At 40.0% G+C, this 25,232-nt stretch overlaps 1 protein-coding gene across 1 annotated transcript; it reads left to right on the forward strand.

The window, feature by feature from the left end:
* The first annotated feature begins 1,845 nt into the window (after positions 1-1,845).
* LOC147154999 (ras-related protein Rab-2A-like) lies at positions 1,846-23,390 on the forward strand. The gene is made up of 7 exons (XM_086066727.1): positions 1,846-2,059; positions 7,416-7,487; positions 11,522-11,589; positions 13,146-13,228; positions 15,458-15,550; positions 16,168-16,279; positions 21,623-23,390. Exons 1-7 carry the CDS (start codon positions 2,014-2,016, stop codon positions 21,917-21,919), a joined length of 771 nt encoding a protein of 256 aa, XP_085922853.1. The 5' UTR covers positions 1,846-2,013; the 3' UTR covers positions 21,920-23,390.
* Positions 23,391-25,232: the final 1,842 nt, after the last annotated feature.

Below are 25,232 nucleotides of genomic sequence, written 5' to 3' on the forward strand. Positions count from 1 at the left end.
GTGAGTGTTTGGAAGCTGGTAGGAAGGTCATGCTGGTGTGTTTCTTTTGGAGGCCATAGAAAGGCGCTCCCTTGAGCAAAAAGGCTGAGGTGGCTGAGAAAACAGAACTGTCGGCAAAAGAAAGTACGAGGCCAAATTGTTGTTGTTTATCTCTGATGCCTTCGTGATGGTCAGAACTGTTTTCAAGGAAACTTTATTGAGCTATTATACTTTAGGATCAAAGAAGACAACTTCATAAAGGTAATTGGCTCCAACCCCATATTTTTTTCTTTTCTTACTCCATATCCTCCAGGACACTGATGTTAATTGCCCTAGATTCCTTATAAAGAAATTGTCTTTGGAATGCAGGCGAAATCCCTTGTTTCCAACTTGTGGATGTGAAAGCAGGACAGTCAGTCTACTTTCTGTGTCTGTGATATACATCTGATTTTACTCAAGTCATGAGATCAGAAGCAGAGTTACATAATTTTAGAAACCATCCATCCATTCATTTTCTATACCGTTTGTCCTCATTAGGGTCTGACTTAGAGCAAGTACACACACTCTGGACTAGTCGCCATCAGTTGTACTGCATAAACAACCTTTTAGAGTTTTCAATGAACCCAACATGCATATTTTTTAGAATGTGTTGGGGGGGGGGGGGCGTTCAGAGTACATGGAGAAAACCCATGCAAATACAGAAAAAAACTACAAACTCCACACCGAAAGGGTTCAAACCCATAGAACTGAACTGACTGACCCACTTTTGAAACCACGGATGAAAATGTATCTTTGACTGAGGGAAATAGGATTATGAAATTATATTAATAAACAATATATTGATAGGTTTCAAATGCATCATCATTCATTACTTAGACTTCTGAATGTTATTGCAATTATTATTTTATTATGGCTGATTGAATATAAAGAAAAATATATGTACAATGAAAATTGAATAAAGATTGCTTACCAATTATTTTTTTTAATCCATCCAAAAAGAACAGACTTAGTTGGTCACGTGAGCACTGCAGCTACAGGAAGTACAAATGCGAGAAAGAAAGATGGGCTTGAGGTCCAAATTCTATGCAAGTTCTTCCACACCGAATTCAGTCCACGCATGTCTTTATGGACCTTTGTGCACTGAGGCTCTGGGATAGAAAATGACCTTCTCCAAACTGTTCCCAGTTCCCAAATGTGGGCAAACAGTCTTGGCAAAATAAATACATAATTGAGACTCAGAGGGGAAAGAGAGGTCTATTCCAACTGCCTCTAGTTTATGGAGTATACACGTGAGTTTATGTGGACTTTACTTCCATATCCATGCCAATTTTCCACTTCTCAAACATGACACTTTACTCCTCTCTACAGGCAAAGATTAGTCACTACACCTCAGATGAAGCAACAATTTAAATATTTGTTCATGTTTACGTGAGTGCGTTTAATTGTTGTGATAATTACTTTTAAAAGAAGGGTGCTCATTTAAATGCATCATTTAATTTGTCCGGTCATGGTCAAACGTTTTGGAAATTTTGGCAATGACAAAGATTTTATGTTTCACTCAAGTGAGGATAAGCGGTTCGGAAAATGGATGGCTGGATGGCTGGATGGCTGGATGGCTTAACTGTTTCAAAAATGTAGAACGCTATAGTTTATTTTTAAGGAACATTGAACTAAAAGCTATGCTATTTATCATAACCAGAATCTGATGCATTATTATTATTATTAAATATGTTTCTGTCTAAGATGTAGTACTTCATTTGCAAAGAGTTGCTGTCGAAAGTTTCAGTACAGCATACTGGACAGTAAACCACAAGACAGCTGTAGTTTCCGAGGACACGTGAAGTACAAATTGTGTAGCGTGGCGAGGGCGGGCCTAATGACGTAGAGTTGAGGCTCAGGCTGTTTATTGTTCCTTCTTCAGCGCCGACACAGAAAAACAGGCTAACACGCTGACAAGCAGCCTTTCCACGCAGTATACGGTCGGGTTTACGAAGGTGTGATAGTCTGGACAGCTGACTGCGCAAATCGAGGGCCATGGCATACGCTTACCTCTTCAAATACATCATCATCGGAGACACAGGTAGGCTGCAACAAGCGAGACGAGATGTTAGCATGTAGCTAGCTGTTAGCATGGCGCTAGCGATCCATTTCCGCAGTGTTGGATGTCCAATGACGTGGTAAAAGCAGAAACGCAGAGGAGGGATGACAGTTCCCGTCCTACGCTGCTGTCGCAGCAGCACAAGATTGTTTTTAAGAAGGAGTCATGTTCATCAAGCGAAGAGATGTAAAACTATGTCAGGTTTTTTTTTTCTCCAAATAGTGGTAGCTGTTGACATTCGCCGAAACAATACGGGCCTCTGGTCTAATTGCGTCCAGGGTGGGGGTGTTAGCTGCAGCCAGCTAGCTCAGTGAACAGTCTAGCCAGCGTTTGGAGTTTAACCAAATATTACGCAAGCGACTATCACATTAGTAAACAACCATGCGTGGCATTGGGAATATAATGTGCTCGAAGTATCAACGTCGTTGACGTGCCAATAAACAAGAGCCAGCAGGAGGCCAGTTCGGAAAGCCAAGCCTCTAATATTCCATGAAATGGCGTACATCGGTTATTATTCTTTTATATTTACGGCGATTGCGTACTAGCGTCTCGGGCCTGTTACTGTATTTTCTTTCTATAGAGATCTTGTTCTCGTCGACGTCTGTGAGTGTGTACTACGTGGTTAAGCAATGATTCATGTTTGCATCTGGACAGTTACCTGCCCTCATGAGGACCGAGACAGTTCATTTGCATTGTGGAAGCAGCGTTATTTCTCCTGTCCTAATGTTTGGAGACACCAAGCTTATTCAAATAAAACAACTTAAATTTTACTGAAATGTCAATTAAAAGACGTACGAGATCAAACATACCGCCAGCTATTAAAACAAGTCAGACAACTGGACCTGGCATAGTTCCTTTTACATTTGAAGTTATCTTAAGAAAAAAAAGAGTGAATTTAGCTGTTAGTTTAGGTAGACTTTTGTCGTTATTGGCTATTGGTATGATATTTTAAGTAGCGATGTAAAAATGTGTCAATTAGTCACCAGTATATCATAAAATTAATCAACTATTTTGATAATTTATTGATCAATTAGAGCCATTGTTTATCTTAAAGTTGTCCAAGTCCTCTGATTCGAGCCTCTCAAAAATAAATATCAGATTTTTGTAGTCCTTCATAAAAGAAGACTGACTATCTTTGTGGGAAGTTAAAACAAACATCCATCCATTTTCTTAAATGCTTGTCCTCACAAGGGTCGCAGGGGGCGCTGGAGCCTATCCCAGCTGGCTCCGGGCAGTAGGTGGGGTACGCCCTGAACTGGTTACATGCATGTCTTTGGAATGTGGGAGGAAACCGGAGTACCCGGAGAAAACCCACACAAGCGCGGGGAGAACATGCAAACTCCACCCAGGAAGGCCTAAGCCCGGACTCAATCTCACGTTCTCTACACTGGGAGGCGGATGTGTTAAACAGTCAGCCACCGTGCCGCCTAAAATAAGACAATTGGAGAGAAAAAATATATCAGTTTTTACTGTGGAAAACAACCTCATTCTTTTCCTATTTTCTGTTACAAATCAGACCAGTCACTAAATCATAATCAATTATTGGAAAAACACTGTATGTCTTTAATTAATTTGATCTATTACAAACATATTTTTTAATTGCAATAATAACCTGTAATTGACATGAACTTGAAGCCCGGAGTGTAACCTTCAGGAGTGGAGCTACTTGGTGGCCACGGTCACATTCTCTGGCCACAACAGAATAAGGCAACAGCTACATCGTAAGAACATGCTCAAAAACCAGAAATTAATCTGTTACAGCTTGGAGAGTGACAATATATCGATATCGCGATAAATCGTAATACTGTGTCTCCTAATAGATTATCAATACGCCTACGCAAGTATCGCTATATTTGAAGTTAATATACAGCCACTATAACGGCTTGTTCATTACTTATTGAGCAATTACTTGGCAGGCCGCTAGGGGGAGCGCCTCATAAGAGTGGCGGGGAAATGTATGGAAGTCTTCAGGCGAAGAAGACTCATGAGCTTACTTTTCCTAGTGTAGGACATTTATTATCTGTCCAGCAACTGACTCAGTTTTGCATACGTAACATTTTAAAACATATTTTATGGTTCAACTTTTTGAAGCACACAATTTCTGAGCAATATTAATATTGATTTAATTAAGTAATTTTATTAATTTACTTTTGCAATGTTACACAAAAAAATCATCACAGTTTATAAAATGAAACCATTCACTATGTAACTGACTGACATGTTGAATGACAATAGTGTTTAAGAAAGACACAAATGTGTTCACAGAAAGTGGTCTCTGTTAAGAAGACATTTGTATTTGTTTAAAAAAAAAATACACTTAAGTACTCACTGTGAAGAAGACACCAGTTTGAATATTTTGTTTCAGTGATGGTACAAAAAGAAAAACATTTTTCAATGAAAAAACATACATTTATGTCTTGATTAGTTTTATCGTGGGTTTATTACCTGACTAATATATCAATAATTGCGGTATCATGAGATAATCGTTATCGTGAGCCTTGAATCGCGTATCGTATCGTATAGTATCGTGAGGTACCCAGAGGTTCCCAACCCTAGGCTGACGTCAGCCATGATGAGTAGCAGGGGTCGACATTAACGGTGGCCTGAAGGCCCGGGGGGCCACCACGTGAGTCTGTTGGACCACCTTAGATTAGCTAATGCTGGTCCGAACGAACCACCACTGTAAACTTTTAGGGCCAACTTATTATCTAGCCATTCACAATTTTACTTACCCTTACACCCTCTATTTACAGCAGCTGCTGTCTGTAATGAATTGCCTTAATACTTAATTAATGGTTGAGATAAGAGCATGTTATTTTTTTCACTTAAGTTTCGAATCTGTCCTCAAAACGTGGTGTGTGGTGGTTAGCGTTGCATCGAGTTTCGTTGCGCTCCAATCACGGCAGATAAAAGCCTCTTTGCTTGTACCAGACATTGAGTTTGATGAGCAATTCTCAGCAATTAATCTTGTATTTGTATTTATACATTTTATTAACAGCTGAGCAGTTAGCACACTATGCTACAATCCATCCGATCTTTGTGCCTTTCTTCTTCGGCTGTCTTAATATTATGTGGGTGTGTGACCCAATGTGCCACCTAGTGTTCAGACGGACACACCATGATAGCTTATGTGGAAAAAGGGACATTCACCTGTACTCCAAAATGTTATTTGAAGCATTGCTGTATTGAATATAATTCTTTGTAATTTGCACTTCTCTTGAAAAGAGCTTGTACAACCACATATCATGTGTGGGATTTTTTGCGGCTACTAGATATTTTATTTACGCAATTTTCAACACTCAAAATTGGTAAATAATAAAAAATAAATAAAATAAAATGCACACACGTGGGGACCGATAAATATTTAATAGTATAAATTTGTGATTTTTTTTTTTTAATTGACCAAATTCTCACATGGGGTATCGGCGCAAGGCTAGCGACATTACTGGTACAGTGCTGTTTCTGGCAGGGCCACCACCCGAAAAGGCTTAACGTAGAAACCCTGATGCATCAAATTACTTTTCGTGTTTGACAGTTGCTGTGACATTCTTTTTTGATTAAATGCAGTTATTTTATGCCAAATGTAACAGGCTGGTGGTTGAAAGCCTTTTTCACTACTTTAGCCAGTCTCCTCCCCTACGTGCTCCCGTTGCAACAAGTGCTGTTTGGCTATTCATTCAGTGTGCCACAAAAAAGGAATGCAGATGGGAAGGGAACAGTTAAAGCATTAGCTGGTGATTGGTTTATAACGTAGGAATCGGATCTTGGAGCTTGCTTTGCCTTGAAGCCAGAAGATGTCCTTCTGCTTCTCCTTGTTCTGCTGCTGCCACATAGAAGAAGTACTAGCTGCTAAGTAAAAACGTTTTCCAGTTTGAAGGCAAAGCGAGCTTGAGAGGAAACAAATACTTTTTTTCCTGACTTGTTAAACAATAAACCCGATTTGTTAGATCATAAACGCATAATACAAGATCATCCATCCATTATCTGAACCGCTGCCTTATCCTCACGAGGGTCGCGGGCGTGCTGGAGCAGATCAATCATTTTCAATTTCTAATTTTTAAACAAAAAACAGGAGCCGAGTCGTTCCCATTGAACGGGACAGCAGCATTTTAGCGGACGGAGGAAGGACGGCCTGTCTGTCCACAGTGATGTGAATGCTTGGAACTTGTCTGTATCTTAAACTGTGTGATGTTTGTCCCAAAAATAAATGCCCGTGCCTGCTGATCCACAGACGTGCATTCAACAATTCACAAGCAGAATTGAATATTTACAAATGATAAGTTATAATAAATGTACACGCATAAAAAAAAATTGCACATGTAAATGGGGCATATATGTATGGATCTGAGAAACAGAAAATTGTCTCAGAATTATTCACAGTGATAAATTTCAACACCAATATAGCCTTAAAGAACAAAATGTTCACATAAAAGCAACACTTTTTTATGTCTTCTTTTAAAACTATATCAAATAATGTGTGTTGTTCCGATACCAATACTGGTATCGGCAGAGGCCCCGATACTGCATTAAAACAGTGGTATCGGTGAGTACTAAAAAGTAATATGCCGATACCATTAATTCTGACTCTAATATAGGATTTTGAATGCAGCATCTTGTGTTTTGCTAATGCACGACATTTACTGATGTGTGACATGTTCACTGCATGCCGAGCTAACGCACCCTATTGGCCCTTGAATGCTCTGAACCAATGGCAGGGCAGCTTTTTCATGTTAAAAAAAAAACTTTAGTATCAATGCTGGGTATCGGAATCGGTATCGGGGGCCAAAAAACGGTATGGGAACAACACTACAAAGAATCGCCCTGTTTTGTCAGCCACTGCTTGTAGAAAAACTTGCATGGATGTACAGTAGCCCGAAGTTGTGATCTTGTTCAGATTCAATCTAATTGAGCCTGATTTAACATAACCACTGTGTGTTGCAGCCAAGTAGTGCGCTTCATTTTTGTCTCAGTTACTTCAGGATGCGATTAGTTAACAACAATCAGTTTCCTGGAATCAATCAGTCAGCCGAGCTTTCTATCAGGAAATTCAGAGCAAGAGTGGACTTCAAAGTGGCTTGCAAACTATGTTCATAATATTACCAGTTAAATGGGTCAATTTTGAATGAATGCAGGATGACAAATATTTCAACCTCTTGAATTCAACTGAGAAAGTTGGCTAGTATTCTTGCAGTGTTTTATTGATTATGATTCTCATTATTGTGTATAAATCAAACATTGACCCTTTTGGCAATAAGGTGGAACATTTAATCTTTTTACTGATCTAAAATTTTCAAAACCTATGATGATGGTGATGATCTCTTTACATGTCTCATTTCAGGTGTCGGAAAGTCATGCCTACTACTACAGTTCACAGACAAGCGGTTTCAACCTGTTCACGACCTCACTATTGGTAAGACAGTCTGCCTTTTAAAGCATACATTTCCAGTAAAGAAAAGTGGAATTGATGGATGCTATTCACTATTACTGAGATACACTAATCTAGAAAATATTTGTCATTCTTGTTGTCATTTTTTTATGCAGACCAGTGTTTTTGTTTTTATTTTTTTCCAGCCCTATGCATGTTATTTGGGGGGTCGTTAAAAATGTATTGGAATGTAATTTGATAAGTGAGGGGAAAAACACTATTTTGAAGAAACTATAGAGTTAGCTGATCTTAGACTTTGAAATAAAAACATATACAATTCCATTCCGTGTAACCTTCAGGAATATTTATTCCAGAGCTTTTAACAGAAATAAAGAAAGCATCTACGTTGACAGTGAACACAGCAAGGCTTCTCAATGGGCCTAACAATAGCGTCACATCCAGGTGCACTCACTACCACACTTAACAAAATGAAAGCATGAACATTAGTTCAATGAATAAAAGCATTATTTTAGAACAATAGACAACAACCATTTACTTCTTTTATAATTTTATGTCAAATGTCTTCGCTTCCTAAAAGCAGTTACACTTCATGTATGAAACGCATAGATCACACCTTTGCACATTGTGAGAGAAAGCATATCTAAATGTTTGTTTGTGAAATGGGAGGGGCGTTTGTCAACCAAGTTTCGACTTCACATAAAGTGGGAAAGAAAATAATTCAGACTCCTTTACATTTTTCATTCTTTGTTTCATTGTAGCCATTTGCTAAAATCGAAAAAGTTAATTTTATTCCTCCAGTAATGCACACTTGGCATCCCATCTTGACAAAAAAAAACACTGAAATGTTTGCATATTTATTAATAAAAAAAACTGAAATACCAAATGGTCATAAATATTCGGACACTTTGCTCAGTATTGGCACTTCCACCCTTTTGAGTTAGTACAACCTGGGGAATGATGTAACAAGTCTTTCACACCTGGATTTTGGGATCCTCTGGCATTATTCCTTGCAGATCTTCTCCAGTTCCGTTAGGTTGGATGGTGAATGTTGGTGGACACTGGACAGCCATTTTCAGGTCTCTCCAAAGATGCTTAATTTGGTTTAGGCCAGGGCACAGGCTGGGCCAGTCAAGAATGGTCACAGAGGTTTTCCGAAGCCATTCCTTTGTTATTTTAGCAGTGTACTTCAGGTTATTGTCTTGTTGGAAGGGAGAATCTTTCAGCCCAGTCTGAGGTCCTGAGCACTCTGGAAGAGTTTTTTTTCCAGGATAATTCTGTTTTTGGCCGTACTCATCTTTCCTTCAGTTGCAACCAGTCGTTCTGCCCCTGCAACTGAAAAACTGTTTTATAAAGGCCACGGTGCTCTTAGGAACCTTGAGTTCTGCAGAAATGATTTTGTAACCTTGCCACCATTCTGTCTCTCAGCTCCGTGGGCAGTTCCTTTGACCTCATGATTGTCATTTGCTCTGACATGCACTGTGACCTGGAAGGTCTTATATACAGGGTTCCTGCAGGATCTTTAAAAGTCTTAAAAAGCCTAAAATTCAGGGACTGCCATTTAAGGCCTTAAATGTCTTTAAAAAAACACCCATATTTTCATCCGAGGTCTAAAATTTAATTTGCCTAAGTTTTAAATTATTATATCAGCTCCATCCATTCTGAGAACTGTCTATAGGGGGGAAAAAATGTTGGACCATCAAAGAAAGAAAGCGATTTTCAACACTCGAGATTGGTGAATCATTTGTAAAATAAAAATACACACATGTAGGGACGATTAATAGTGTTGATTTGAAAATGTTTAAATTGACCAAATTCTGATGTGAGCTATTGGCCCAAGGCTAGCGATATACACGGCCAGTGCTGGTTCTGGCAGGGCCACCACCCGAAATGGCTTAACGTAGAACCCTGCATTAGCTACAACATTATAGCACAGTGTCGGCCACTTGATTGCAATGTTGAAACATTTTGTTTCTGAAAGGAGTTTTGCCGTAGTGGAAGTGGCTGCGATAAGTGAAGCAAAGCAAAGCCCCTCTCTTCGGTGTGCGCAAATGAAGCGCCTGTATACACTCCGGCAGCGAAACGCTCTCTTCACTTTTGGTGTGAATGTAGCATTATTATTATGTGGCTCAGTGTGTCCACTACCGCGTACCGTACCTTTCAAGTTTTCATTTCCACGAGTTCATGCAGTTAGTCAGAATGGGGAGTGTGGACGTGTTCCTGTAAAATTAGTAAATGTCAGTTTAACAAGTATTGGTTTTAAAGTACCGAGTTATCCAGCTGGTTGGTAAAGGTAGCAGGCGATAGGCACTCAGCTCGTTGCAAAGTATGCCAAAAAAATAAAGTTGGGGACTTTGGGCGTGAAGGCCCTCGAGTCACACGTGAAAGCTGGAAAGCACCAGCTTGCTATGACTTTAAGTTGGTCTAAAAAGAATTCTCATTAAGGTCAAGAAAAAAAAAAAGGTCTAACATTTAACTTAATGATTCCTGCAAGAACCCTGTATATACTGTAGATAGGTGTGTGCCTTTTCTAATCAAGTCCAATTGGTTTAATTGAACAAAGCTAGACTTATGACAATGTGATTTTTCAGGGTTTCTTTTTTTCTTTAAAAAAAAATTTGCGCAAATTTCAACATTACATATCTTGTTTTTTTCTGTTAAGATGGGGTGAAAATGTCAACATTACATTTCTGCTTTTTTCTGTTAAGGTGGGGTACTGAATGTACATCACTGAGAAATAAAATTAACTTTTTCGATTTTAGCAAATGGCTGCAATGAAACAAAGAGTGACAATTTTAAAGGGATAGGAAAACTTTACGTACCTACTGTACGGACAGAAGTCCGTAAAATAGAGTGCCTCCATAATTATTGGCACCTCTGGTTAAGATGTGTTGAAAGCCTTGAAGTCAATTTTTAATGGCAAAAGCGCACACTCATACTGGAATTTGTAGAAATGGTTCACCAGACACAAAATCAAGCTCCTCCCACGGCCATGTCGGTCCCCAGACCTCAACCCTATTGAAAACCTGGGGAATAAATTAAAGGGGAGAGAGCAGAGGAGATGACCCTGGTCGCTGTTCGATGAGCCCTCTTTCTGTATAATGCCTTCTTGTGGAAACATTATAGGATAAGATAGGTGCAGTTTTTTGGGCAAAAGAGGGTTGTACAGAGTATTACCATCACAGCTGCTAATAATTGTGGCACAAATGATCTGATGTAAAATAATTATTTCTTAATGTGGGCTTTCCCCCCCAACTGGATAAATGCACTTGAATTTTTTTCTTAACTAATTTGCTCCCCAAAAAGTAAAAATCTGTCCTCTTTTAAAATGTTTTAAGTGTCCCAAAGACGTATTTATATGTCCATCCATCCATTTTCTTAACCGATTTTCCTCACAAGGGTCGCGGGGGGCGCTGGAGCCTATCCCAGCTGGCTTTGGGCAGTAGACGGGGTACACCCTGAACTGGTTGCGTATTTATAAGTAAAAAAAATAATAATAATTATGCTAGAGCATACAAGAGGCTTTGATGCAGCCTCTCAACTGCAGAGAACGGTTGAGGAAATGGTAATTATTACAAAAACAGCCAGCAGGTGGCCGAGCAAAGGAGCTCAACCCTGGCCATGTTGAAAAAAAAGCTAATTTACCCACAGTTCTATACAGATTTCTGAATAATGATGAAACTTAGCTTTCTAATGCTAATTGCTGTAAAACGGAAATGGATAGAAATATACTATTTTTTTCCAATGAAAGAAGAGACTCTAATATTTCTTTTGGGTAGGTTCCATGTTTTTATAGCAATAGAACACAATACTCTGTGGGCCTCGCAAAATCAGTTCAAATCCAGTAAAACAGCTTGAAGTGAACAGGATTGCTTCAGTGAAAATGGCTGGGAGTGAATGAGTTAATTTTGGTCATATTTAAAAGTACAGAATTTATTAGAAGCTAAAGAACACATCTTAACCAGCCAATAATTGTGGAGCGCAGTGGGCAGTGTATCTAGTGGTTATTTATTTATTTATTCATGTATTGACTAACTCATTTCTCTTACTCCTAAATGCAGGGGTAGAGTTTGGAGCAAGGATGATCACAATAGATGGCAAACAGATCAAACTGCAGATCTGGGATACGGTAAAGTGTATATAGTTTTTAATTCTGTTGTCTGGATTTGCATGAATTAAAATGATAGTTTTGCACATTACAAAATGAGTGTTTTTGATAGTGTCTACTATTTATGTAAATAGTATATCTACACTCAATTAAGTGTTGAATTTGCATCTTACACTTTTAATGGAACATTAATAAGTCATTATGAATAATACTGTAAACATTCTTAGGTATTAAGAATATACCCATTACTGAACTTTACAGTGCTATACAATTAACTTATTTAGCTACCAAAATGGCCAAATAGAAATGAGTTATTACTTGAGTATTAATCAAAACTAAGATCTGCTATTATAAATGCAGATTTTTTTATAGAGTGCCTCAATTTTTCTGTGTAGTGTGTAATATGCACATAATCTGACCAGCAGGGTGCGCCAGAACTCTATTAGAAATGTTGCAGGCCTGTAAAAAACTGATGGTGTTGAGCAGACAGGCAGTGATGTCAGTTGTGATGACACATCTCAGCCAGCTGCAGACTCGCATAAAGACGAGTTGAAACATGTCAACTGTAGTTCATGTGTTCTGTGATTTAAAAGATTGGCAGTCTGTTGTTTGTATCTGGATATGATATAACACCACTAACTTGTCAGTTTGTTGAGCAGTACGAGCTTAATGTGTTTCCTGGACGGCTGTCCAACTGACTTTTTGCTTAGGTTGACTCGTTAGTTCTCTGACTCGGTGGGTGAGTGCTTGCTTCATCCACCGCCAGACAGGCTGACAAAGTTGGATGACTGGTTGAGTGATTCAACCACTGCCTGCCTGTCGGGTTTAACAGCTGAGCTCTACGCAGTGCCCAACTGCAGCTGCTGGCACTGAGTGTGTTTTGTTTGCGTCTGTGGCCCAGATGAGACACAGGCAACATTGTCACTGTACATTGGATGGAGACAGGGCATGAATAGACATGGCTCGGGGGGTGGTAACTGGTAAGAACACTTGCTGGTGAGCGGAGCGATGGAGGTGTAGTTAAGGAGAAGGTGTAGTTAAGGAGAGAATGAAACGATGAGGGATGTAAGGAACAGATGGTGAAGGTGAGACATCGAAACAGGAATAAAAGAAGGGGTGTAATGTAAGTGAAAAAGATGATCTGGTGGCCTGTTCTTAAAATGTTATGTCGATACTAGTTGATGGGAATTTTCTTATTTTTTATGAATGGATAAATGGACGTTTTAACACATGCTCTGAGAGAAAGAAAGAAATTGTGAAAGATAGATGGAGCAAGCAAGAGAGGACTCCATTGTATCCAGTTACAGATACTGCTCTGTCCCGTCTGCTCCACAACTTCCCAAAATCCTGGAGCTGGAGTTTGCTTGGGGAATCAGGACTGGACAAGCTAGTTGGTTATCACGACACACCGAAATCACCTAAAACCCATCCGTTTATTTTAGGACAAAATGGTCAGAATTCAACCATATCAGTACAGTTAAAGTAAAACCAAACAATCAGGTATTGTCATCACTTGACCCAGTTTTATTATTCAGAATTCAATTTCGCTTTGTGAACATATGTATGTTTCTCTCTAGGCTGGTCAAGAGTCGTTCCGGTCCATCACCAGGTCTTACTACAGAGGAGCAGCAGGAGCGCTGCTTGTCTACGACATCACAAGGTAAGAGCAAGCCACAGACTCCGTTAACTGTCTGCACTCGTAAGATTAACATTTGTTGTGGAAGTCCTGTATTCACAGGGTTCATAAATGTAAAATATCAGGGTTGCCAAGTAACCCTGAACAGCGGCAGTGGCAGCAGAACCAAACAAGTGATTCACACAGGACCACCTTTTAATATGTCACAGTCCTGTATAAACAGAATCACAATCAAGTCACATTGAAGGAAAATGTTTATAGTCCCCAAGAGTTTTTTTTATATAAGCATTTAGGACCTTTTCATGACCTTTGGTCCGAAAGAAAAAAAATGGGTCAAAGTTTTCTCTTGATTGGACTTTGCCATCTGAAACCAGGAGGATTACTCCCCCAAAAAGGTGTCACTTCTTCGAGCGATATGTAGCAACCAGTCCCTTGATGATTACGTGTGTTAATACAAAATAAAGTGCAAGGACCATTTTGCCGTGTTTATGGTCGTCATTAACAGTTTGTTCTCTAAATTAAAGAAACACTACAATACAATAAATATAAATAGATATAAACATTACATAAAAATGCTGCTTGTTTGTTTTCACATTTCAGTCAAAATTGGTGAATTTGTTAACGTTGAACTGGGGAAATGTGAGGTATTTTATAGAAAACAGCAAAAACAGTTGAGTACATCCCTTTTGGAAAAAAAAGAAGCTTTTTTAAAAATCCTTCTCTCAGCGACCACAAGAACAATATTTGAGTGTTTGAGTTCTTGTAAATTATATTTTTTATATTAACAAAAATTTAGTTTTGCTACTTTGAATGTTGTTTACTCATTTTTGCAACATCAAATATATATATTTTTTTGTGTGTGTGTGTGTGTGGAATTGTGGAAGATCTCATTTGCAACCAGTGGCTTATTTTTGTACGATAATTTTAGAATATTCGAATTCTGGAAGGAATACCAAGGTTGTTGTTGTTTTTTTAAGAGAGTGCTCAGTATTGTTCATTCGGTAATCTTACCGTTTCAACATGTCATCATCATTGCTCTCTCTTTTTTTTTTGTGTGTGTGTGTGCATATGTGCGTGCATGTGAATTTGTGATCATTTATTCACCTGAACCTATTAAAAATCCTATATCCTTTACCTAAACCGAAGACTTCAGAATCCCGCTAGTCATGAAGTTGTCAGAAGACCCGAGGAAGGATCAAAGAAAAGTGAAATCCAGCACCGACCAGACACCACCTACTACCCACAGGGTTACAAACCAGAATCTTTCACCAACCCCAGAAACATCTAAATTCCAACAAATTAGGGAGACCTCAAGAGACCAAAGGAAAGACTGAAGAAAGGAAGATGATGAAGATGAAGCAGAGTGAGATCCACAGACATCAGCCTCCACTGATTCAGCGACTAGAGGAAGAAGCAGATTGTGTTTGAATGTCGGTAGATGCTGGTGTGGTGGATCTAGCATGCATGAAAACCTCCACCAAAGAAGGGAGTCGTTGACCCCGGCCAGGACAGGGCAAGCACAACCCCCCAGGGAGCCCCCAGGCCGCGGCAGCGCCAGGGCACAACCCCCGGGCCCCGCGGGGGCCACCAGCCTGAGAGCAAACCCAGGAGGCCGGAGCGCCCCTCAACATGGCCCGCGCCCCAAACCCAACGCAGGAGAACGGAGCACGGCAGGCCCACCAGGCACCCACACCCGCCACCCACCACAACCCAGCCACCCGTACCACCATCCGCCCCCTCAACAAGCTGCCACCCACCCCCGCCAGCATCTCAAACCCGACCCCCAAATCCCGGGGACCCCCCGTACTCAGGAATCGGTGCCAGAGAGGGGCCAGAGCATCTGAATATCAAGGGCACCCGCGCCCACCCAAACTCCAGCCGCGTGGTGGGACGGAAGGGGATAAGGGAGCACCTGGTTAGACGGGTGGCACTCCCGGACGCCAAGCCCGGCAGGGAAGGTCCCGGTCGTCACGCCAGCATGCCTAGTGAAAACTAACCCTGTTACTGAGTTCGCAGATCGCCGACTGGCGAAATCTACCCCTACACCGTGGTTGTGACCCCACCCGGTGTATATCCAAGTGTGTGTGTGCTGCATTAAAATTGGGAGCAGGTGAGATGGAGCAGCGCTCCGATCCACCTGCTTCCCAGAAATGTGTTTGTGGATACCAAGGTTTTCTAACAAATCTCTTGATTGGTACTGTAGCTTTGAATGTGTCATGCTCTGATCAAGTCATGTTCCATTTTTTATTTCAGGAGGGACACCTTTTTCCACTTGACGACCTGGTTAGAGGATGCTCGCCAACATTCCAACTCCAATATGGTCATTATGCTCATTGGCAACAAGAGGTTTGTTTTTGTTTTGGTAAGAGATAGAGTGCATGTTTGAAGGATTTTGCCATTAACCCTATGTAACGAGAGCATTTGCTTATAAAAAGCGCTAGTGGAAATATAGGTCATCTAGATAACTTATCTACTAAGCCACATTGCAGACATTTTAAGATGAAAAAAAAAATCGAAATTTTAAATAAAGTACTCTTTCACAACCCTATTGGCTCAATTTGCACCTAAAGTTGAGTAATGTGTTTTGTAAGATAGATGTATGTCAAAAGAGAGCTTGTCAATGTAATTGCAGAGAATAGTAATGTTGTGTGTACTTTGGTTGATAAACTTTCTCATTACATTAAAAAAGGGAAGTTGCAACAAAGCTCAGCTTGTCACTGACCAAATGCTGTATTCAGATACACCCGCTTGTGTAGCTCCATGTCATACTCAGAGGCGCTTTGTTGTTGTTGGGTGGACTAAAAATCAAAAGAAATATGTAGTTTATATTTGGGATTAGATGAAGACCGTGTGCACCCCAATGGAAAAAAAAGTGTAATGAGAGCCTCAACTGTTGACTGACTGCATGGTTGCTTCCTCATTTAAAATGACTTATGACACCATTGCATGTTTGTACGTTTCAGTGACCTGGAGTCACGGAGAGAGGTAAAGAAAGAGGAAGGGGAAGCGTTTGCCAGAGAACACGGCCTCATATTTATGGAGACCTCAGCCAAGACTGCCTCAAATGTGGAGGAGGTAATAAAACACGTTCACATGCAAGAAAATGTCCCTTAAACTTATTAAAAGATCAAAAATCTTCTGTGTTCAGAAGTTTTAAACACAACTGTTCTATGCAATGGGACAACATTCAAAAAAAATCCCAGTGACATTATCTGCTGTTTCACAGAGATTAGTCATGTTAATGTGTGCTGTTGAATTTTTTTTCCAACACAAAGACCCTCACAAAGACTGTTAATGTCATGTTATACACTGGCATGAAAGCAAACGACACAACTTCCCAATTTGGTTTATGATGCCAAATTCAATGTAGTACAGATTGTCTAAAGCAACTTGTATTATTGCATGCATGTGTATATTTTACTAAATACTGAATCAAAATCAAAGCTTTTAAATCGACATTAAATCGAATCAGATCACAACCTACAGAATCAAAATTGAATTGAAATTTCAACCAAAATAATTCAATTCTAATTAAATTGTGAGGTTCTTAATGCCCTGCCCGAGTATTTGGGCTACTTGAATTGATTAAATGTGCACGTTTGCACAACTCCTGAGTTGTTGTAAACACTGTCAAAAATCCTTGTCCTCACAGATCTCTTTAATAGTTTCAATTCAACAAGTGTTTGGCCCCGTGATTTGCTATTGTTGTTTTGTTTGTGACATACTCAGACATTTCCTCCATTTCCATTAACAATGTCTGCACTTGCGTGGAAATGATATTGTTTTCAACTCACTTTCAGCTCTGGTTTAAAATGTTTGTGTTTCAGCATCACAAATGCAGTTGAAACAAACAGCCAAATCCAATGCTTTTCAGTTGAAACGGGTGCGATGGAAATGAAAACATATGATTAAAATCAGGCTAACTACATATTATTGCTGCTAATGCAGGAATAGCCCATTTCTGAACAACAAAATCTACTAATGGTACGATATTACAGCAAGCTGTCCGAAGAGCTCCCAGCCCCAAGCTGTCTTAACCCATTTTGGCCGGGAGCGCATGACCAAGTTTTTACCACTAGAGCCATTCTACCTTTAAAGTCAGGAAAGCGGATACGTCATTTTGTTTTGTTTTGATGGACTATTATTGATGAAATGCATCAGAATATACACGTGAGGATGATGTGGGTCTCGTAGCATTTGCTGGAATTTTATTCGAGCATTCATGACTGACGCACATTCGCAGGAGTTATGAAAAAGATGATGGTGATAGACGGCGTGGTGCACCGAGTACTTCGAACAAGTGGTACCAGTTGACAGTGACATATAGTTAAGACATATGAGGATGTTAACAATTTAAATGGCTTTGAAACGAAATGTACGACGAATAACTACCACTTGATTTTCCGAGGTTGTTACAAGTGCGCACCAGTGTTTAAGGTAAATATACACACAGATGCGGTTGTTTGTTGAAATTTTTTATTTTTTTATGCAGTATTGAAGGTTTATAATAATAAATAAAAAAAGTTTGTGTGTAAGCTCTCAAATGTTTTTGGAATTATGTTTATCTGCTTCAGCGACTGAGATATCAATTATTAAGTAGGCATTGACAATATTGTAGAATTTTCAGGAAAACTAGATTTTTGGGGAGGATTCCATAGTCACCTGTAGGTTTCAGAGGCATGTTTTGGCAGGCGCTTTAGGCATTAATGGGTTAAAGGGGAAGTCAGGTAAAAAAAAATTCTCCCACTCGTCTAAACATGGCATTCTAATTAATATTACGTATAAGGAACATTAATTAAACTGAAAAATCCACCTGTTTTTATCCAACAAAAGGGGTGGCCATTTTGGGACTTGCTGAACTCTTAACCAATGTGATGTCATTTTCTGTTGACAGCAAGTAGCAAAATGTCCGCGGCCTTTAGATGGATAAAAACGGGTGTATTTTGATGCTTAATTCTTATTCCAAAATGGCAATATTAACCAGAATGCCGTGTTTAGACTAGTGATGGTGCATAGAACAAGTTAGTGTAAAGGACATTTTTGACTTGGCGTAACCTTTAAAGGCATTAAAAAAAAAAACATACTGTACTGTATTATGTCCTTTCTTGTGTGTGTGTTTTATGTCAAAACAAGTATTTTAATATAAACACAAGATGGCTGATGTAGCATAGGTCAAAGATTCAGGGTTTTGTGGTCCTTGACACTTTTTTGCCGCCACCCCCCTTTTTTTTTTTTTAGCTTAACTGTGACACCTTTCTTTCCCATCACATGCACTAGTATACCTGTATTTACAAGGTAGATTATTTTTGGTCAGTTACATGTGAACTCTTTATTCATCCATCCATGATCTGAACCGGTTCTCCTTAATGGCAAAAATAGTTACATTTTTCACAATCATCCCCCAGAATTCAAAATGATTTACACTGACTTAAAATATCAAGGTCAGGAGCTATCCTGTCCAGAATCACGCCAGCATGATGGCACACAGTTAGCGCTCCGCTCTGCCTTGTAGACACACCTCTGGTGTTGTGTGTAACGAATACACAGTATTGTCTGCTGGGACCCTTTTCTCACTTATCCAATCACATAAATAATCCCATCCTACACCCCATAGCATGCCAGCCCCAGGCTTGTGTGTGTGTGTGTTTACATAGATTTTTTTTTCTCCCCCCTTTCACCCTATTCTCTCTCCTGTCCCACATACACACCCATACGCGCGCTGTCGAGTAGAGCTCTCAGGGGTTAAAGTGAGAAGGAGGGTGTGCATGTGTGCTTGTGTGTGTGGTATGATTAATTTGTCTCATTAGTGTCCTCTGAATCCTCCTGATACCGCTCCTCTTCTCGGCTCCCTTCATCTGCACTCGCTCCATCCCTCCTCATCCACCGACGTCCATCATTTCCTCTTTATCCCCCTCCCCCTTGCTTCCTCAAGCTACCCTTTTTTTTCTCCCTTCCCCGTCATCAAGCTCCCCCTCCCCCTCTCTGTCCTTCCCACCATTCATGTCTTGGTCTTCTCCTCCTCCCCCTTTCTCCCTTGTTGCCATCAACCTCTTTCTCCAGCAGTATATCAGCCAGTTAAAGTTCATACATATTCATAGCCTTCACCCCGCCTCCTCCGCCCAACACCGAACAGCCAATCGGTGTCGAGGGTTTGCCATCACACTGTGGGTGGACACTGGGTTGATGGAAGGAGACATTTCTGTAAGCATCCTCTCCTCATCTTTGTCCATTTTCCTCTTCCCTATCATCCTTCCATTTGCCTCTTCACTTCTGCTCCTCCTTTTTGACATTGTCGAGTCCTCTCATCTTTCACTACATCCTCGTCAAATATGCTTTGCTTCCTCACCTCTCTTCTCTTCAACCAGCCCATCTTCACAACACCTCTGAATTAAAGTCAGGGGAGTCGAAATAAGAAAAGAGGACAAAAGTGAACAGGAGTGCACTAGAGAGCACCCCATGGGCACCTTGGTCTATTTTTACAGGGTGCCAGATAGAAGTTCACAATATGATATATTATTCCTATGACTCTAAAGCCACTGCTTAGTGGAAAATATTGTGGTATTCACGATGACGGACAGGTGTCCTGGCAGTTGGCGAATGACAAATGACAGACCAACAAAATCTGTTGATGTGCGCATCTCGTGCCATTTCATAACATTCTACTTCTTTGCCTTAAAGAGATACTTGACCCGTTGAGCCATTTTCAGTAGTAAAAAGTTACCATTTTGTCTAATTTATGTGATAATTTCATCATTTTTCATGTACAATTGGTACCTTAAAAAAAAAAAAGAATTTTGCACTTGCTGCCGACTGACAATGACATCACCTGTGCTGAGGAAGTAAGGTAATGAGCAATCATGGTGCAGTTTACTGACCAAACCCAGAAAACTGGTGAGCCATGATTGGTCAGCGCAGGTGATGTCATCTTCAGTCAACAGCAAGTTGATTAATTAGTTTTTTAAAGTATGAATTGTATATGAAACATAATTAAGTTATCAAATTAATTCTGGACAAAATATGAACTTTTCAATGCTGAAAATAGCCGAAAGAGTCAAATATCCCTTAAAAAAATTTATTGTTTCCAAAGTATGTTTCAGGTTAATGTCCATCTGAATTTTGAAGCGCCCTCCTGGCTAATTTGAGCCGATAATATTGCCCAAAAAATTCAAAATCCATTCAGCATTCATCCTGCTGCTTTTGTCAGTAGTCATATTAAGTAAATAGATTAAACTAAAGCTGAATGTCTTCAGGTGAAGCGCAGGTGGTGTTAGAACCATAAAAATAATTTTGTTGACGTCCCACTATTTATGGATCTGATTAAGATTTTAGCTTCACCTTTACAATACCGAAAGAGAATAGACTCAAAAATAGCAAGTAAAGTTTAGATTCCAGTTGCCATGCACAAAAACAAATACTTTCTTTAAAATAACCAGTAGCAGTCCAATGTTATCCCAAACCATACTGTTCGCCGACCCACCTATTATTCTCACAACCACTCAATCTTCAAAGTTGGCAACTAATCGACTATCGTTCCATTTACCGGAGCAATCATGGAGTCTGTTTATTGGCATTGGTTTCAATGTTGGTCACACAAAAGGATTTGTGATCGTAAGCAATGAACAAGGTTCAAATTTACTATTGTTATTCCTGACCGCTTTGAAACAAATCAAGAAGTAAAAATCAGTTCAACAAAATCTACGCCACAGGACAAGATTGTGTGTATGCGTGTACTCTTGTTAAATGCTGTAGGTCGACTGGGCCCAAACGGGAACACAGACTAACAGGTACAAGGCGAAATTACTTTCAAATGTCCTCCTTAAAAGGCCGCATTACAAGCTTTTCAGCTGGAACCTTTACAATATTACATTTGAATGTTTCAGTTGGTAATTCACTGTTTTAGCAACCTGCATTAAAAAAGAAAGAAATTATTGCATGTACGTGGATGTGAAGTGTGTGTGTGTGTGCGTGCGTGCCTACCTGCCTACCTGCGCCACTTCTTGTAAATACTGTACAATGCTGCCAAGTGTCTTGTGTCATAAGTCTGAATCTGTCACCAGCAGTTGACACACCTTTATAAGCAGTGTTACAAATTGCTTCACTCCCTCATGTAGGGCTTGGCAATTAGTCTCAATTTTGGTTTCTCACGATGATAAAAATAATGATTGAAGGAAAACAATGCTGTGTTTGCAAGTTCCTGGGTTGTGAAAGCATTCTGAATGCATCTGTGATTCATTTTCTTCTGCCCTCCCTCAGTGTGCTTTAAAATGCTTATGGAAACCCCAGTTGGACTTTACCCTTTTCCTTTTTCCTGAGTTTGGTTGCATTTGGTGTGGAAACTTGAAATATCTTTCATCGTCTTGTTGGCATCGGCAAGCTATAAATCTTTAGTACATCTCTTCTCTTCTGTCTCCATTTTAGGCTTTCATCAACACAGCCAAGGAGATTTATGAGAAGATCCAAGAAGGTGTTTTTGATATCAACAATGAGGTGAGACACACTGGTCACTTTTTTTCCCCCCTTTTCATCCTTTCCACTCCTTCCAATGAGTTTTCTTTTGCTGGTTGGAGTTTTCCACTGTTGTGTGGTTTGCATGCTCCGATTCTTCACCTGGAAGGCAACTTCCCTTTACATCCTCCAGTGCATGCCAAACCAAACTCTCTACGTTCCGCCTCCCTCCTGCTCCCCGCTTTTCAGTTTTACTCGCTTAATTCTTGAGATTTGTCTCTCTCTCAGCAGTTTGCCAGCTCATAAATTCCTCACACCCAACAAGGTCGCAGTCATTCACAAGAAAACAAACATTCATCCAGATAGCCAGCAGGCCAGTTTACCATCATCTAGTCAAACAGAGGGTTATCTTTGTTGTGGATCAGTTGTCCAGACAGGAATGTTGGTATGTGTAATCAAGGGAAATCTGAAAATTGTGTGCAAAAATACCCTGGCAAGACTTTTCATGTTTCATGAAGATAGCCGATAAATCTATTACTCATTGTTCTTGTGTAATCACTGATACTGTGTTTTATTAGAGTTTAGGTGTGACATAGTTCCCTCTCGCTTGCTAATGCACATAATAGTTGGACTGGAGCTGAAGAATGACCAACTAACAAAACAAACTGTCATTTCCACACTGCTGCCTTTTTAAGCTGGTCAAATTCAGATGACTGTAGTATACTGTAACTTGATATTGAATGAACGAGAAGTGCTATACATACCCTTTAACAGTGCTGTAAGATTTCTGGTTGTTTTTTTAATTATTGGTTGTTGTTGTTTTGCAAAGATAGGATGGTCAGTTGCAGAATGTAGTCCAATGCCCTATGCTTAACCTAATGGTTGTTGTGTGACATTGTTTGACAAGAACTCACATATGCATACTAGGGATGTTCGATACCACTTTTTTTAGACTGATACGATACTCAAATCTTAAGTACTCACCAATACAAAGTGCAGATACCATTAGTACTTATGATACACAAAATTTCCTAAAAAACAATGACAGATTTTTTTTAAGACATATATATCCCAACTATAGCAAATTTCACTAAAATTGAATGAAATTAATGGCATTTATATTCCTTCAATTTGTTCATAAAAGTCATTTTGCATAGAGCACACAATAAAATGAATTTTAAAAAATCGATAAATAAGATGAAACAAATAATCCAGTGGCCAGAAAAAAAAGTCCCAATCAAAATAAACTTTTTTTAAGGAATACAGTGAACTGCAAATAATTAAATTCAATACATTAGGGCTTCCAAGTAATTTGGTAATATCTACAATGTTAAGAATTCCTTAAGTTGTTAAGTGTGTGATGTTTAATTATATCTTGTTTTGAAATCCATGCTTTTAATTTGGAAGGCCGTTCTATACAGGAATTAGTATACATAAAACCAAAAGAGAAACGAAAAAGCAACATTACAAATATATTGGAGTGTGTATAAGAGCTATATAATTAGCGACCGTTCTATTTTTTAGCACCGCCGCTCGGACGTCAACGAGGCAATTAAGCGCACGGCAAACGTAAACGAGGCAATAAAACATGGCGAAGTTACATGAGCTACAAGCATATATGAACCACAGATGTAGGTGATATTACTCACAACAAGAGTACTTACTTATTCTCAGAAATGGCGCTGCCGAAAGTAATGAAATGAACAATTGTTGCCTCATAAGGAGACACACAGGAAACGAACGAGACGGAACAAAACTTTCGTCGTCGTCCCCCCCCCCCCCCCCCCAGTCTTTCTGACAGTTCCTGGCGAAAAATGTCCACAAGAGCGGGGGCCGATACCAGTACCGATACCATGAAATGTGGCCTGGTATCGGCCCACCCCTAACTGTTTTATCCTTTGAGTGGCGCGTCAGTAGCTACTGTACATAATAAGAATCAGTCTCAGGCAGTTGGCTCAGTGGACTCTTTCGCAGATCATACTTGCCAAAAATCCTTGTGAACATGCCCATTAATGTAGACGGAACGTGTTGTATTTAAAAACAAAATGCATGCCAGTCTGCGCCCATGTCCACATACCTTGTATCAGCCAAGCAGCAAGTCCAAGTGTTAGTCAGTTAGCCAGCCGTGAGTGGTTTTGTTAGGAACGGCAAGATGGAATGAAGGCAGGCCAGCCGGCCAAACCACATCAGCTGACTGGCTGCGAGAGGGAGAGAGCGAGAGCGAGAATGTGAGTGAGGGAAGCCCCATCAGAAATGTTGGCAGCCACTATGAGAAAACACTCACACACACATGGCCTTAGCTCAATAAACGTGATTTAAAGGCATACAGTGTTTCCCAGAGGCACGTCTGCTACTGAATGTAGGAGGGTGAGTTACGCTGGAAAGGAGCGAGATAAATATATACAGGAGGAGTGCGCACGAGCCAGACCCACAGAGGGAAAGTCGGCACATTAATGGTAGGTGGAAGGGGGGGGGGGGGGGCTTAAGTTGAACAGATGAGAGCGGGACTTGAAAGAGCTACAATATGTCTCTCAGCCGTCCACCCACCTGCCTGCCTCTCGCTCGCTCTCGAAGGTTGCCTTTTTATTAGTGCCATTCATTTCTCATAGTATCTTTCAGAGCTGGCGTGTCCTCTGCAACACCTGTTGCTCCTTCGAGCCTGTGATCTAAGAGGAAACCTTGCAGTTGCTGCGTAGCGTTAATCTCGTCATAAAAACAATGACACGTCATTCGGCAAGCTTAGTTTTTTTTTCAGTTTTTTTCTGCCAGTGTTTTTTATTTTGTTTACGTTGCTCACCTGGACACATTTAAGTTACCAATAATAAGAAAAACCCCATCATTACAAACACAATTCCAATGAAGTTGGGACGTTGTGTTAAACATAAATAAAACTGAATTCAATGATTTTGCAAATCATGTTTAATTGAATATGCTCCAAAGACAAGCTATTTAATGCTCAAACTCATTAAAAAAAAATTCCCCAAATAATCTTAATAATTTTATGGCTGCAACATGTGCCAAAAAAGCTGGAACCGGGTCCTGTTTGCCACTGTGTTCTTTTAACAACATTCAGAAAATGCGTGGGAACTGAGGACACTAATTGTTGAAGCTTTGTAGACAGAATTCTTTCCCATTCTTGCTTGATGAATAGCTTCAGCTGTTCAACAGTCCGGCGTCTCCGTTGTCGTATTTTACGCTTCATAATGCGCCATACATTTTCAATGGGAGACAGGTCTGGACTGCAGGCAGGACAGTCTAGTACCCACACTCTTTTAATTACGAAGTCACGCTGTGGTAACGCGTGCAGAATGTGGTTTGGCATTTTCCTGCTCAATTAAGCATATGGGCATCCATGAAAAAGATGTTGCTTGGATGGCAAAACCCGTATGCACCTTTCAGCATTAACGGTGGCTTCACACACAGCCCCATACCATCACAGATGCTGGCTTTTGAACTTTGCGTGCATAAAAGTCCGGATGGCTCTTTTCTTCTTTGACATTGGGTTTCTGAAGTGTTCCTGAGCCCATGTGGTGATATCCTTAACACCATGATGTTGATTTTTTGATGCAGTGCCGCCCTGACA

Source organism: Leptonotus elevatus, unplaced genomic scaffold (genome assembly GCF_054856555.1).
Source record: "Leptonotus elevatus isolate MCC_2025b unplaced genomic scaffold, RoL_Lele_1.0 HiC_scaffold_197, whole genome shotgun sequence".
In the NCBI taxonomy this organism is placed as follows: domain Eukaryota; kingdom Metazoa; phylum Chordata; class Actinopteri; order Syngnathiformes; family Syngnathidae; genus Leptonotus; species Leptonotus elevatus.